We start from the raw sequence: 16,131 nt of genomic DNA, 5'->3' as shown, positions 1-16,131 counted from the left end.
GCATTCTCGTATCCAGGGCCCACCGTTTCTCTCGTTCCCAGAGTGTTTCCCCAGAGACACACAGTCTTGCCCAGCCAGGCGGCAGAGTATTTTGTATTTTGCTGAACGCAGAATGCAGAAATCAGAACGCAGAACGCAAAGTGATGCTAGCCAACCAATAAAAGCTAACGGCAAGCAAACCGGAGTGAAACGTAACCGAAGGCAAATCGAAGTGAAGGACGCAGAATGATGGTCAGCGGGTGGTTTGCTTACGGTTTAGCTTCCCACGCAGTCGTTCTTAGAGGGTCCTGAAGGGGTAAAATGGGAACTGGGATTTGCCTATTTTGACTGGGATTTGCCTATTTTGACTGGGATTTGCCTATTTTTTCACTGGGAAAATGGGATTTAGGTAAATGGGACTGGGATTCGGAAACAAAAAATGGGAATGGGAAGCATGTCAGTACATGACTAAACCTGCATGTTTTACGCTCTATAATATTCTTAAAGTCCAGCATAGAATAGTTAAAACGCTGAAAATTAACTCTGAAACAAAACCACTACACTGCACGAGTGTCCATCAAGTGTCGATCAATTTTCGTGTAAGTGATTAAGTTACTCAGCGGAACTGCTATGACTGAGTATGGGCACAAATGGAATATTTACTGAGAAGTGATAGTAAGTTTTGCAGGGTAGTGGTAAGTTAGTTAGTTCTCTTCGCGCCATGAGGCGCATAAGGCTGTAACTGTCTCTCGCCAACTAGCCCTGTCTTGCGCTGCGCCCCTGACTTCCGACCAGCTAGACCACCCCTTTTGTCCGCATTCTTTGTTCACCGTCCTTCTCCAAGTGGTTTTAGGTCGTCCCACTTTTCTCTTCCCTTCAGGTTGCCACCCCATCGCCACCATGCAGTCATCATTCCTCTCCTTTCTCAGCACGTGGCCAATCCAATTCCATCTTCTCCTTCGGATTTCATCACTGATCTTCTTTATGCCTGTTACTTGGGAAATTGTGTCATTTCGGATGCATTGCGGCCACCAAATTCTTAGAATCCTTCTCAGGCACGTGAACTGAAATCTATCCAGTTTCTTCTCCCCGGCAGCTGTTAGTTTCCATGCCTCACTCCATACAAAAGAACTGGTCGTACCAAGGTCTTAAACAGTTTGATTTTTGTATTCCGTCCAATGCTTCGTGTGTTCCAAATCTTTCTCAAGTTGAAAAATGCTCCTTGCGCCTTACTTATACGTTTCTTGATGTCTTCCGTGCCACCACCCTCTTTTGTCACATTCGCACCCAGATACACAAACTCTTCGACGTCTTCTACTTCCTCTCTTCCAATCGTTACTTTGTCTTCTATCCGTGTATTCATTCTCATCGCTTTGCATTTATGGGCATTCAGTTTCAGTCCCACTCTTCCTGCATTATCTACCAGTCGGTTGGTCTTGTTCTGTATGTGCTCGTATTTTGATGAGATTAGGACTATATCGTCTGCAAAGTCGAGATCTTCAAGTGTACTTGTGAAATTCCATCTGATGCCATTTCTATGCCTTTCTGTTGTTCTACGCATTGTCCAGTCAACAGTAAGCAGGAACAGAAAGCCTGACATGACACATCCTTGTTTAACGCCAGTGGTGATCTTAAGCCATCTTGTTTGCTCTCCCTCGTCCAGTACAGAACACTCAAAATCGTCATACATGATCTTCACCATTCTTATCAGCTTGTCAGGGATGCCGTATGCCTTCATGATTCTCCACAGTCCTTCGCGGTGTACAGAGTCGAAAGCTTTTTCGAAGTCGACAAAGTGTGCATAGAATGTTGCCTGCCATTCATTGACCTGTTCCGGAGGATGAATATTTGATCTATTGTGCTCTTATTCTTTCGAAATCCAGCTTGTTCTTTTCGAAGCACATGGTCTACTCCGTTTTGTATTCTCTCGATGATTACTCTCCCCATTACTTTGCTGGCCACAGGTAACAATGTCACACCACGCCAATTCTTGCACTCCTTCAAATCTTCTCGTTTTGGTATTTTCACTATCAAGCCTTTCCTCCATTGGTCAGGTACTTTCTCCTCATGCCATATTCTGTTAAAGAGTCTTGTCAACTCCTTTACTGCCACATCGCTATCTGCTTTGTACAACTCTGCTGGGATACCGTCGATTCCAGGTGTTCTTCCACTCTTTGTCTTCCTCAGTGCCTGCCTCACTTCTGCTTCCTTTATCTCTGTTGTATCCATCTCACTAATTTCGTCTGTCTCTACTTCACTTTCGTCAATTGGGTTCGCCGGGGCCTCCCTGACTAGTATCTCCTCAAAGTGTTCAGCCCATCTTTCTAGTCTGGCATTCTTGTCCTTCATTATTATCTCACCCCTCTTGTTCTTAACTGTTGCAACTTGGCGCCACCGCTTGTTGGTGATTTTTTTAGCTGTTTGGTACAGTTCTCTGGTTCTTCCATTCTCTGCATACTTTTCTGCTTCATTTCCTGTCTGTTCTAGCCAAACCCTTTTGTCTTCTCTTGCTCTGCGTTTAACCTCTCTATCTTTCATCTTGTACTCTAGTCGTAGCTTGCTTTTTCTCCTCTCTGAGTTTGTGCTGAGTATTTTGTTATGGATCATCTGTCGTTGGTCCATTGCTTTCCAGGTTTCCTCCCTCAACCATTGCTTGTTTTTCTTCTTCACTCGACCAAGGACTTTTTCTGCAGTTTCTGTGTAAACCTTTTCCATTTGTATGCAGTCCTCATTGATATTCTCCTCGACCTCTAATACTGCAAATCTGTTGCGCAGTTCGACGCTGAACTTTGATTTGAACATTTCATTTTCGAGCTTTTGTGTGTCAAATCTTGCATTGATCTTTGCTCTATCTGGGTTTCTGTGTAGTTTCAGCTTTATTTTCATAACTAGCAGGTAGTGATCACTGGATGCATCTGCACCACGGTACACTCTGGTGTCTTCCACAGATCTCCTCCATTCTTTACGGATCATCATGTGATCAATTTGGTTTTGCGTTCTTCCGTCCGGAGACACCCAAGTTGCTTTATGGTTTGTTTGATGTGGGAAGCATGTTCCTGTGATCACAAGGCCATTCATTGAGCAGAAATCACATAATCGTTCGCCATTATCGTTTATGTTACCCAATCCGTGTTTTCCCATTATCCCTTCCATGTCTTTGTTGTCATCACCGACTTTTGCGTTCAGGTCTCCCATAACAATGACTATATCATGTCTGTTGCATGTATCAAAGGTTGCCTGGAGTTGGTCGTAGAAGTCATCCTTCTCATCACCTGTAGCTTCATTTGTCGGAGCATACACTTGGATGACTGTTGTATTTTTAAAGCGGGAGTAAAATCGTGCAGTTATTATGCGACTGCTTACTGCTGTCCATTCAATCAGACTTTTCTGTGTGTCCTGGCTCATCATGATTGCTACCCCTCTCTGGTGCTCACTTTCTTCTCCAGCGTATATCATTGTATATCCATTTCTCATCTTAATACGTCCAGCTCATGTCCATCTTATCTCGCTTAGCCCCATCAGGTCAAGTCTGTATCGTTCCATTTCTCGTGCAACTTGGGCTGCTTTTCCGACTGCGTACATTGTTCGTACGTTCCAGCATCCAACACGTAATTTAGATTTTGGCGTTGCCAATGACCTTGTCGGTCTGTGAGCTTCCCGTAGGCTTTTACCCACTGACGTCATGGTGTGTCCGGCCGTTCCTCCGTCCACGGCCACAGCTTCGCCATTGCTAATTTGTTCTTGATAAGTTACAGTTTCGGTAATCTACTGGATTTTCTGGGGGCAGGTGATTGGCCTACCGCCCAACCCCCATGACCTGGAGGGCCAGTGGTTTTCTGTCAGGGTTTTCCTTCCCTTAGGGGGTTTATATGGCTCCCCAGCCGGGGCTGCTTTAGTCTGGACCCTCACCGCGCAGACCAATCCGGCATGGTTAGACCTGCCAGGAGCACAAGGCCCCCGCCGGCATAGCCCTGGGGGTCGTAAGGTCACACAAGCCTCCCCGCCACGACAAGGCACAACACCAAGGGGAAGGGATAAGTAAGTAAGTAAGTAAGTAAGTAAGTAAGTAAGTAAGAGTAAGTAAGTAAGTAAGTAAGTAAGTAAGTAAGTAAGTAAGTAAGAATAAGTAAGTAAGTAAGTAAGTAAGTAAGTAAGTAAGTAAGGAATAAAAACTTAATAGCTTTAGTTTAAAGCTACTGAAAATTTCTACCATTCTCTACAAGACAAACGAACAAATGAAAAGTAATGTTCTCAACAGCATTGGTGATAATATAACTAGCAGAACATGATTTTGGATACTCCATTCTCTGAACTATTCCTTCTGCGACCCAGGTGCGAGAAGGGACAGTCTAGGATAACTTGCATGTGCATGCTTAAAACAAACCAATGAAAAACCATAGAGACGTATGGCGTTTCTTACATGCAACGCGTGCGCTAAGGTTAAAATAGTTCGCTAAAATGAAAAATTTAACTACGCAACAAATTAGCGCGACATCTGCAAGAAAAATTGTCGTAACCTTTGTCTAGAGCCGTAATGAATAGATATTAAACCCACAAGTACTAAATTTTTAAATTTAACATCTCTGCGTGCGTTTCCAAAGGTACTGTCGATTATGGTTTGGCTTCTTCAGCTCCCCCTCCTCAGTTTTTTTTTTTTTTTTTTTTTTGGGGGGGGGGGGGGTAGGGGGTGGGGCTGACAGATTTCTGAGAACGCATGCAGGTCAATATTTCTGTACTCGCTCAACGACGCCTGTGGCTTCCTCTCTAAATATAGCAATTTTTTTGTGTGTGTGCCTGGGTTCACCGAAGGGAGAGTTCAGGGAGTGGACTACATTTAGGACAATCAAAACAACAAATATATTACGCTTAAACCCGGTTTTCCATGCACTGGGAATTTTACTACTGGGAATGGGCTTTGGACAAAAATAGGCTGGGAAATGGGATTTGGGCAAAATTTGGGCTGGGAAATGGGATTTTGTACCCCCCCCCCCCCCCCTTCAGGACCCTCTTCTTAGGGGCGATCGCCCCTAAGAACGACTGCGTGGGAGGCTAGATTGCCTGCGGTTAGCTTTTATTCCTTGGTTTGGGCATCATTCTGCACTTTGCAAAATACCCAGGTAGTGCGCCAGGGTTCGAGACCTCCCGCCTACCCGATGTCAAATGTTAAACAAATCCGCGGATTTGAGGCAATCAAGGATATTAGGAGATCACGATTGCTTTTGAACGCTCCTCGTGAGCGCAAATTAACGTAGCTAATAGCTAAGTGGTCAGAGAGTGTGCAAAAAGTGTGGATTTTGTAGTAAATAATAAATATGGTAAATTTTAAGCTCGGTGATAAATAATGAAGATGAATTTTTGAACAATGACACGAGCATGGGACAAAGTAAAAAATTCTGAGTCCCCGACAGGAATCGAATCCATGGCCTCCCAGATACCGGTTGGGCGCTCTAACCAACTGAGCACACACATATCAACCTAGTAAAGGACCCAGCTCACCACGACTCTCTTGTGTGTGCTCAGTTAGAGCGCCCAACCGGTATCTGGGAGGCCATGGGTTCGATTCCCGTCGGGGACTTAGAATTTTTCTTTGTCCCATGCTCGTGTCATTGTTGAAAAATTCATCTTCATTAGTGTGGATTTTATTGGAAAGCCGCTCATTAGCATATTATGAGACATGAAACGCGCACTTTACACCCCTAATTAAAGAACACACATCAGAGGGTTCGTCACAGCCAGAATTTCACGTTTGATAAGGCTGTAGGTACATTTGAACGCGCCTCGCGCGCTCAAATAAACGCAACTACTGAACAGCCAAGCGTTTGGCGAGTTTGCAAAAGTGTGGATTTTATTGGCAAACTTCTATTTATCGTTTTCTCCTACATGAAAAACACACTGTATACCCCTAATTTTAAAGCACATAGAGGGAACGTCACAGCCAGAATTTCATGTTTTATCAGACTTACAGATACTCTGCGTGGGTTCGGTTAGCCTCGGTTCTGGAACACACCCCTCCCCATTCCCCCTTTGGGTTTCAGTTCTGAGAAGGGTAACCCTATTAAATCAGAACTGAAACCCAAAGGGGGAAGGGGGAGGGGTGTGTTTCAGAACCGAGGCTAACCGAACCGAATCCAACCGAACCTAAGTAGAGTCGATCCTGAAACACAAGTGTCCCCTTCCCCAGTGTGTTTCAGTTTTGACAGGGAAACTGAAACATGCAGCCACATGTCAGAAATGAAAAACACTAGGTCCTGTCGTATCTGTAGCACGTTGATTCTAGTGTTTTTCATTTCTGACATGTCTGGGCATGTCAGCTGTGAATCACACTGTGGCTGCGTAAATGTACAGTCGACTCCCGATAACTCGAACCCTCGGCGCTTACTCGGTGAACCAAAATCGATTTCTCCTGAATTTCCGTTATACATTTACTGTAATTTTACCCTCGGTAACTCAAACCCTCGATAACTCGAATCTCACGCTAACTCGAACCAATTTTCGTTTCCCTTCAGGTCATTTTCTATATAATTTTACCCTTGAAAACTCGAACCATGTCTGTCAATACGTGACAAGTCAAAGCAAACAGTGTACTGTACCATACTGCCCGTCCAAAACGTTGAATTTATTTTGAAATATAAAAAACGTACACGAGTCAGAGCCGTCCCCGAAACGCCCCTTAAAACACAAACTGTGCCACACCAATGACGTGCTACAGACGTTCAGTTTGTTTGTACTGTGGAGGTTGATACTGATTCTTTCAAATCCAAGCTTAGAAAACGTTTAAGGATAATCGTCAGGACGAATTAATTAACTGACCATTTCTGGAAAAAGTAAATCGCATAAACTCTGCAGAAGTAGCCTATTGCGTCGTTAATCGTTCTCTTTGAAACCTGCAACGTTCGCAGCTGATTCGCTTTGTTTTATGGTACGTTACGTTCTGGTTTATAGAGGGATTTAGAAATATATTGTTCCTTTTTCTTTTGGCTTCTCTATTCTCTAATCAAATTTGTTTAAAATGTACATTGGTCTACACTCTGTATGAATAGAAAACCAGTCAACACCGTTTTTTCCTTATTTCTGGTTATTTGTTTTCAACTCCCAATAACTCGAATCTTTTTGAAGGGTTGAGTTATCGGGAGTCATTTGTAATATAAAAAATATGTAATGTAAATGTTGTTTACAATTCACATGACATGTCCTTTCAAAATAACAAGCGGATTCTTGGCCTACATCCCCAAATAAGCACGCAGTCAGTTAGGATGGGGAAGTACAACTCTGACATTACATTCGATTTGAATCTCCACGTGAGCCGGCACGGTAACAAAGTCAGACATGCTAAGGAACTAAAACTCTGATAACACGGATCACAATCGACTTACAATAACCTAGCCAAAAAAATACAAATAGAAAACAAATGAAAACCCTAAGACTAGCAGAGCTGATCAACCGTTCACAAAACAAATGCGGTTAGACGGAGGCCAGAAAAAAACTGTTGAAAATCTGTCTATTATTATAACTGAGCAACTGATGCATTCCTTCAGTCATAAGGCTTGAAAAGTTAAAAAACAAATTTCACTTGATCATTATTGTTGTTTTGTTTGGGGGAGTCATCGAAAAAAAATTTAGATTACGAGGGGGAGGGGGGGGGGGGGGGGGGGGGCAAGTAAAGATTTCCGACGAAAAAGCGGGGCCATTATATATTCCAGTGACTATCTATCAAATCCCACCAGCCCCCCTACCCCATAAAAAATGAACTGTCCCTAATGACTCCAAGATATTTTATACAAAAGAGTGAGAAGAGCTGTCACTTTTTCTTTTGTTAGGACTTATTTGCACATCTTTTTTTCCGTCTGGATTTAATAAGCATAAACCAAAAATTTGTTTTATTCATATCGATAGACAACTTGTTAATATCACGCCATTTTTTCACTTTTGCTAGCTTTCAAGTGTTTTGAGGTCACCTGTGGAGACATTAACGTTGGTATCGTCTGCAAAGATTTTGAAACATAATTTTTCTGAGCAATTTGGCTAATTATAAATGCGAATTAAAAATAAATGAGGTCCAAAGGTGCTCCTTTGTGGAATACCACTTCGCATAGGTGGATATTAAAACTATCTCGGAAAGAGCGTTTGATATATTGGTTAGCGAATTCATTCAGTCGGCAAGTTCCGGGCCGACATTGATAAAATGTGTATTTTATTGATGCGCAATGCTAGCCTTACCTCTGTAACACCTATTTTTATAAATAATATTTTTAATTGGGGGGTAGCTCATAATTTTTTTTCTGTTTATTATCTGCTGATCAATTTCCAGAAATTTCACTTTAATATAAATTATTTTTTGAAAATACTCCACCCCACCCAAGGCAACACACTGTTTCCGATTAGAAAGGTAGCTCTTAAACTATTTTAAAGGAATTGATCTGAAACCCTCTTATACCATAAGATTCCAATTTAGCTCTATATAGTTTTAATTCCACATGGTTCACACTATCAAAGGCTTTTGAAAAGTCAAGGAAATCACCACAAGCTAAGTGTAGAAATTATCGTTGACGGGCTTTCCTTAGCGTATTTGTTTTTGAGCAGTTGTATATCGTTTCATGAAGCTATAAAATTAAAATTAAAAGAGAATTTTCTGCTTATCAATATATTTGATAAGTTGCTTATATATACATTTTGTAAATATTTATGTCAAAGTTAATTAAGTTGAGATGGGGCGATAACTGACAGGATCTGTAACCTGGCCTCTTTTGCCAATTAGTGTAACCTTGGAAATTGTTAGAATATCAGGTATAAATTCCTGTAATCCTGTTGTTAAAACTGGTTAAAAATGAAGGTTTAGCATACAGTTATATGTCTAGAAGCCAGTTTCATTTTTGTTATACTCCGATAGTTTACTTGTTAAGGTTTATTCCCATAATTAAATCGTGAACTTCATGGACAAGAATACTACGTAAGGGAAAACTATCTCGGAAAGACGTTTTATATATTGTTCAACACTTTCATTAGTCGGCGGGGGTTTGTCAGTAAGTTGCGGGCCGACATTGAAAAAAGGTGTATTTAATTGATGCGCATCATTAGCTTTATCGGTATAATTCCTATTTTTATAAATTAATTTAATCATTTGGGGTAGCTCATAACTTTTTTTTGTTTATTATCATGCTGATAAATTTCCAGGTTGTTTTTACATTCTTACTATTTAATCTAAATTATTCTTGAAAAAACCTTTTTTTGGCTTAATCTTTAACTCGATTTAGCTTATTGTTATAAGCTTATAAAATTTTACTTCATAAACGTCTTTACTAAGGAAATGAGTTTTTGATAGCTGTTGCCTTCGATGTATAGAATTCAAAATGGTGTTGGATAACCAAGGTTTAACTGAGTGTTTAATTTTGTATTTTTTTACCGGTGCTTGCTTGTCAGATAGGGATTGTGGCGCGCGCATTGATGACATAATTCATATTTTCATAAGCAGCTTCACCGACGAGATAGCTGAAATCTGTAGCTTCAAGGCAACTTAAAAGTAGGAAGTATTTTGTTTCCTAGTTCAAGTTCAAGTTGACGTTGTTCCTGGCGTAAAGGAGGCCGGTTTCTCACTGTACAGAACGCCGGTAAGTGATCAGCTAAGCATATTCCCGCTGTTGTTGCTTCGACGACACCAGTTTAAAGTGTAAGCTCTCTTGTAGATACCCTAAAACCTGTATCACGCGAACACCCCGGGAAATGTCCTAGTACAACATGTAGCCGCTTCACACAACCTTAAGGTTTCCAGTAGAACACGTTGCACTTTGTTTCAAATGCCATTCGAATGAAAGTTTGAAAGTTTTGGGATTATTCGCATAAATTGGATCGATTAAAATAATATATCTGCGAAATCCCCCCGTAAATACAGGTTTTAGTTTTAGTTTTAGTTCCAAAGAGGTCCAAAGAGAACTTTGACGTTAACGCTATTAGCCGGAAACAGCAAGCCGTGCCATTCAAAGTTAGTGTTAACCATATCCCTCCTTAGAAACAATGGTTAAAAATAAAATCAAATGGTATGTTAGAGAGATAAAGTCAGAAAAAGTTAAAAGGAACAGTAATTTTGGGAAACGATCTCTCTCCCTTCGGTGAAGTTTTTTCACTCTTTCCCCCAAAAAACAGTCCTAAAACAATTGACTTAACATGATTGCTTGCCATATTTTACACGGATTTAAATACAATTTCTTTTTCTTGTTGTGTTGTTACGAATTTAATGAGAAACTGTCGGAAGTCTGTTAATAACAGGAGCATATTATTTCACCGCGATGAGAATCTCGTCCTTTGGGCTCGCCTTGGCTCGTCTCCCTCGGAGTAACAATCTTTTGATAGAGTCAATATAGAGACGAGATTTCTCTCATCATATCCTTTCTTTTTGTATTTGCAAAAGCTTGAAGATTGCAAACTTTTCAAGTACTTGGATGTTTATTGAGACATAAGTAAAAAAAAATCAACAGAATCAATCATCCATACTTTGCAAACGGAACTACAATTGTCACCGCACCAACGTCGCTAAAAGGTTCTTATTTAATTAACTCCATATTAATTTAAACGACACTTTCTTGCTTTTAAGAGTTTCCTATTAATTATTGTTGTAGAAATTTCTAGTAAACATATCATGTTTGCTATTGGCCAAGACATAAGTCTCTAGTTTTACAAGGCCTAAAGTATATACCGGACAACGCATCTTAAAAAAATTGGCTTATGTTTTTCAAGGTTCTCGTTTGCGATCCTCATCTTCCACAGTTGTGAGCATTCTTGTATGTTTTCGGTTTTAAATTATTTCTTCTTGGTGTTTTTCTTCCTGAAAAAACTATTCTCCTGGGGGCTCCTTCAATTTGAAAGTATTTTGATACATCAGAGAAAAAAAGCTTCAAACATCGTGACATAATTCAAGGGATCTATTCCTCAGAAACATAACCACACATTTAAGAGATTTGCTTGCGTTTAACAGCTATATGCTTGTCTAATGACAAACCAATTTATGTTTTTGCATTTTTCCATTATAAATGGCTCAATATTTGCACATGATTCCATTTTTGTTGCAAAATTGGTCTTAAAAGGATCTTTTGTTTGCTTGGAAAGAATACAATTGAACGCCACCCCGTTTTGTGTATGTCATCTAGTTTATTTTCTTGCACATGTAAAAGCCTAACATTCATTGAATTCAGTAGGGCTGAACATTAAGATATAATAATCATGACTTTATTAGACTTCTTCTGCGTTTTACTTTTTGCGAACGCTATCACTTCCTTCATATTCAGTAACGAAGTACACGGACAATTATGTGCAACTCTGAGTTCACGTTATCGACTTGGAACGAAAGGCTATTTGTGGTGAACCTGGACATTTAGCCTTAAGGTGCTTTTCAGAGCTTAAAAGGATGTTTTGGTCAATTAGGGGCTCATGAAAGTCTTGATTCCACCAGTCAAAATAAACACTTTCTTGTTTTGATGTAAATATCCCCTACGGAGTGCTTCAACACTTGAAACTACTAGAACTAGCATATATAAGAAATAAAAGGCCTTATCATGAATTGTTTTGTTATAAAGCACAAAAAGTGAAAAGAGGAATTTTGGAGCCGTAGGCGAATGTTTCTTCCTAATACTTGAGTAGCCTCGTCACTAACATGAGTGCTTTTTAACAGATAGTTGAGGCTTTGTACAATTAGTTTTGTCGCAACAGAGCACTCATTTTGCTGACAAATTCACTTGTTTTGCAAAAAAGAAAAAAAAATATTTTTACACTCTTTGCAGGTTCCTTCGTAAAGCACGCTAAACTTTCCGGTGGATATATTATATATTTCAAAACAACACAGTTCAGTAGACCTTCTTTTCTGAGTCACAGAATTAAGCGTAGCTTTGTTTACAAAGCTGCTTTTATTTTAAGATAACATGACCGTTTTATAGCTGGCGTGCGTGTTATGGTATTAACAATGTGCTTTACTCTTCGATCAAGCACGCAATTGCTGAAAAGCTCTGTTAAGCCCCTCCCCCTCCCTCCAACGGAAGTTCAGTTATCTTCATAAGACCTTAGACCCCTCTCCCTGTTGGCAGAGCATGACGATTTTGTAACTGAAAAACATGGAACATATTAACTATTTTATGAAAGCGTTACTAAACAGAACCAAAACAAAAAATCTACTTATTTATTTATATATATTTCCTAACTGATTTGGGTCGAAATAAACCATGAGTTCCCCACTCTTATATTAAGCCGTCCCCCTCCATCCCCATCAAAAGGTCTTGAATAGAAATAAGCCCCCGGCCCCGGGGATTTAAAGGAGCTTTTACGGTTTGTTATGCACCAAACAATCATATGAATAATGGTTTTAGTATAAACCAACAAACAGGCAGAGAATAACATTAACATATCGATGTTCATGCTGTGATGAGCAAAACAGTCGATACACGCAAGATCTCCGTGTGGTCAACAGCCTCAGTAATGTCGCCATTACCTACACCTTCTCATTGGTTTGCTATAAATTAATTAAGTGCTCTTCACGAAATGACGAAAATTCGATTTTAAAAGGTCTATAAAGGGAAAGTGCAACATAAATACGGAAAGACGTGAGACTTCAGCGCTTAACTTCGATCTGAAACTAGACTCAAGAAAACACTGAGAGGCTATAAATTATAAATTTACAATCGCTCCTATTGAACCTGAACGCACTTGCTGTGAATCAGAATATAATTCACATCGATTAGCCGGACTGAGTTCTACTGTGAAGACAACTGAGGAAGCGGTAAGTTCTTTTATAGAATGGTTGTGGTCAATTATTTTAGTGTTGCATCAATTTTGTAACATTTTGCAGTTGCAATAGTTCAAAATTAATGCAAATTAGCAAATGAAACTGTGACACGATACGTTCCTTAATTCACTGACAACTGAACATATTTTTTCCAATGATAAAGATTAAACTTAACAACCTTGTAAGAATTAGAATTGGGGCGTTTTATTAAACTTTTTAGCTATCTTAGCTGCCAAGAAACGTCTTTGCCTAAGACACATTATAATTAATTAAGCCGCTGCGGCAAAACACTGCGATAAGCAGTTCTCAACAAATCTCGGTCAGCCAATCTCTTAACTGGAATGTTAATCTCCAAATCTTTGTGATATGACTGTCTCAAGTAATTAATCAAACACGAAAGAGAGTGCTTTATCAAATTTCCAAACACCGAGAAGAGAGTTGAAAATCCGACGCGTAACAGAGTGTTTTTGATGAACTTTGAGCGAGGTGTTTGAAAATATGATGAAACTCTCTAGTGTTTGATACATCTCAATCGAAACTAAAACTACGGAGAAACAAAATCGTAAAAATCTGTGCTTTTGGTCACGTTCCCTTTGTTTTAACTTGATGAATTGCAAAAGAGGAAGTAAGTCTTCTCATTTGAATTATTAATGAGTTCCTGAGAATTTACTCAGAAAAATTAAAATAGACCAATTTTTGTAAAAGTTACATTTATTCTTCAAATCCTGTCCAGTCTCATTAACAAAGCAGACTTCTTTCTTTTTGAAAACCGACGGTTTGTAGAAATACATTTATTAAACGGTGATTTAATTGTTCCGTTATTTGGTCTACTCTGACAGTTGCAGTCTAAGTTATGAGCCAGCACAGGAATCAACCTTATAAAACATCCTTATCAAGCTTCCGTGCAAATGATTTTTCTATAATTCAGTCAACCTCATGGTTTGTCTAACTCTCCATTTTCAATAAGAAAAATGATTTTCTCACAAGTCTCTGGGGTTAACGTAATTTGAAGGACGACTCAACTGCCTATTTGATTGCATATAATTTGATTTCATTGAGCTTAAAAATTGCGAACCGGGGGGTACTCCCTGTATTGGACTATATGGGGAGGCTCTGCCCGAAAGCTTTTCTGGCCGGAGGGGTTTCACGAGTTGAAATATGGGAAAGGATAGGGGAAAATATCATTTAGGTGAGTGTAGCTGTGTCTTGGTATAGATCGCGATCAGCAATGGATTTCATAAACAAACTTTAAAATGCAAAGTTGATCAAACAGCTGAAAAGCATAGATCGCGATCAGCAATGGATTTCATAAACAAACTTTAAAATGCAAAGTTGATCAAACAGCTGAAAACCGATGTGATATTAATTCTGTTTAATGTGACCCAAGATTTCGGATGGACAAAACCATCCTTCATGCTAATTAAGGAAAAAATATATTCATATGTAATATTGTAACCGTTTGTTTCCATCCTCACTTAGCATTTAATCGCAGCTGATGAAGTTTGGTTTTGATCTATCCGAAATATTCCTCCAAATTTAATAAGCCTTTCATTCTACAGCTTTTTCACTTCAAAATATCTCGAATAAAAGCATATGAAGATTAATTTGTTTGTCATATAAAAGGTAGGGGTTTGGACACCTTTATTGTGTACCCCCCCCCCCCCCCTCTTCCCCTCATCGCGTGGGCTGTGAATCGAAAATTCTATATTTGTGACCTTTCTTTTTGTGATATCTTAGCCGGATTTCGCATTTCCGGCTCTCTATGGCATGGTGCGAAACAAGTGAAATCTATATATAAACATAAAAGTGACAGCCGTTAAATAAACAGCAATACTGCAACAAAAGGGCTGGTATATAAACTTCCTCTTTCTTCATGACAGGATTCCAAACAAACTGATCAGAGGCTGGCACTGAAGACGTATGAACATGACCAACTCCACGAATTTTTCGACCAATCAGTTACAAAGCGGTACATCTCCTGTCGCAGGGACAGCGGATCGCCCAGAACCTTACGTACTGCGGGTCTTAAGCTTGCTGTTGTTCTCTGTTATCATACTTGCCAGTTTGATGGGAAACACTTTGGTTTTAAAAGCAGTCATCGCGCTCCCCACCCGATGCAAGCCATTTACATATTATTTGGTGGCAAACTTGGCTGGTGCTGAAATTATCAGTTCGCTGTGTCAGCCGTTTATCATGGCCTACCAAGAATTGTACAGTTGGATATTTGGTGAATTCGCCTGTAAGCTGCTCATTCCACTTCAAGTTTTAGCTGTTATTGTGGTTACAGGCGACATGGCGACCATCGCTGTTTATCGCTACACGAGGATCATGACACCTAAGAAAAAAGCCTCGGGTCTTGTAATGGCAGCAATCATTGTAGGAATATGGCTCGCAGCCCTGGCAGTCTCGCTTCCTTTATTTGTTACGCGAATTCTTCTAGAGCTGCCATCTGGACACAAACTGTGCTATTCAAAGTTCTCGGGAGGTGGTTATAACACCTATTCCATCATTCGATTCACTCTGTGCTTTTTAGTTCCCTATCTGGTTATGATGTGGTCTTATGGGGCTGTAGCGCTGAAACTCAAGCGTCATGTCCGAAGAAACGTCGAAGAGTCTTCGGAGATCACGATGATGTCATCACGAAAGAGCTCCGACGACCGAAGGGCGGTTCTGCACCTTCATTACGGTGCGCCTCCGAGAGAGGTCCATCTTGAAGTTCCCAACAGGAATCCGAGGCCTGGAAACAAGTCTAGGGCAGAGCTTGAGAGCGACCTGTTGAGAATGATCTACGTCATCATCTTATCGTTTGTGGTCTGCTACATTCCTTACCAAATCTTGTTTTTGTGGGAATACTCAACAGCGGGAAGCAACAGATGGCAGTTTCGTTATCAAGCAATGATACGCAAGTATTTTTATATTCTAACGTGTTTACCAAGCGCCATTCATCCATTATGCTATGGTACTATGAACAGATTCTTTGCGCAAGCTTTCTCTAAGATTGTGATGTGTAGGCGTTGAAGAAGCCTCATTACTGACAAAACTGAGCAACGCCAACGACTGCTCGTCGTTAGCAAAAATAAACATTTCTTTGATATAAATGAGTAAAACTTTTGAATTAATTACATTAACCTTGCTGCTGTAACATTTTAATGAAAGTTTTTCCCCAGGCTTAAATAAGACGTAATAGAATGCTTTTATAAATGCCGTGAAACAACGAAACTAGTGAAACTAGGGTCTAATAGTAGAAACTGTACGGTTAAAATAAAATCTCGGTTCACGGTTAAAATCGCTCTAAGCTGTATGTTAAATTCTACAAATTGTGTGGGAGGTGCGTTTGTCTGAAAAGGCGTCACGGCTAACTAAGCCATGAATTTGAAGTTGTAATAATT

The 16,131-nt window shown here is 40.0% G+C and overlaps 1 protein-coding gene across 2 annotated transcripts; it reads left to right on the top strand.

The window, feature by feature from the left end:
- Positions 1–9,229: 9,229 nt before the first annotated feature.
- On the top strand, positions 9,230–15,867 carry LOC144645771 (cholecystokinin receptor type A-like). 2 transcript variants are annotated; one of them, XM_078505318.1, is made up of 3 exons: positions 9,230–9,345; positions 9,520–9,584; positions 14,623–15,867. In XM_078505318.1, exon 3 carries the CDS (start codon positions 14,663–14,665, stop codon positions 15,758–15,760), a length of 1,098 nt encoding a protein of 365 aa, XP_078361444.1. In that variant the 5' UTR covers positions 9,230–9,345; positions 9,520–9,584; positions 14,623–14,662; the 3' UTR covers positions 15,761–15,867. The 2 variants fall into 2 exon arrangements, with proteins under 2 accessions (XP_078361444.1, XP_078361443.1); XM_078505317.1 differs by lacking the exons at positions 9,230–9,345; positions 9,520–9,584 and adding an exon at positions 12,539–12,736.
- Positions 15,868–16,131: the final 264 nt, after the last annotated feature.

The sequence above is a fragment of the Oculina patagonica genome, chromosome 3 (assembly GCF_052425735.1).
Source record: "Oculina patagonica isolate OP01 chromosome 3, crgOcupat, whole genome shotgun sequence".
Classification (NCBI taxonomy): domain Eukaryota; kingdom Metazoa; phylum Cnidaria; class Anthozoa; order Scleractinia; family Oculinidae; genus Oculina; species Oculina patagonica.
This window is presented reverse-complemented; position numbering and strand designations above follow the sequence as displayed.

Excerpts from the sequence above, each read along its gene's own strand:
- LOC144645771 (XM_078505318.1), top strand. The coding sequence starts at position 14,663 with ATGAACATGACCAACTCCACGAATTTTTCGACCAATCAGTTACAAAGC.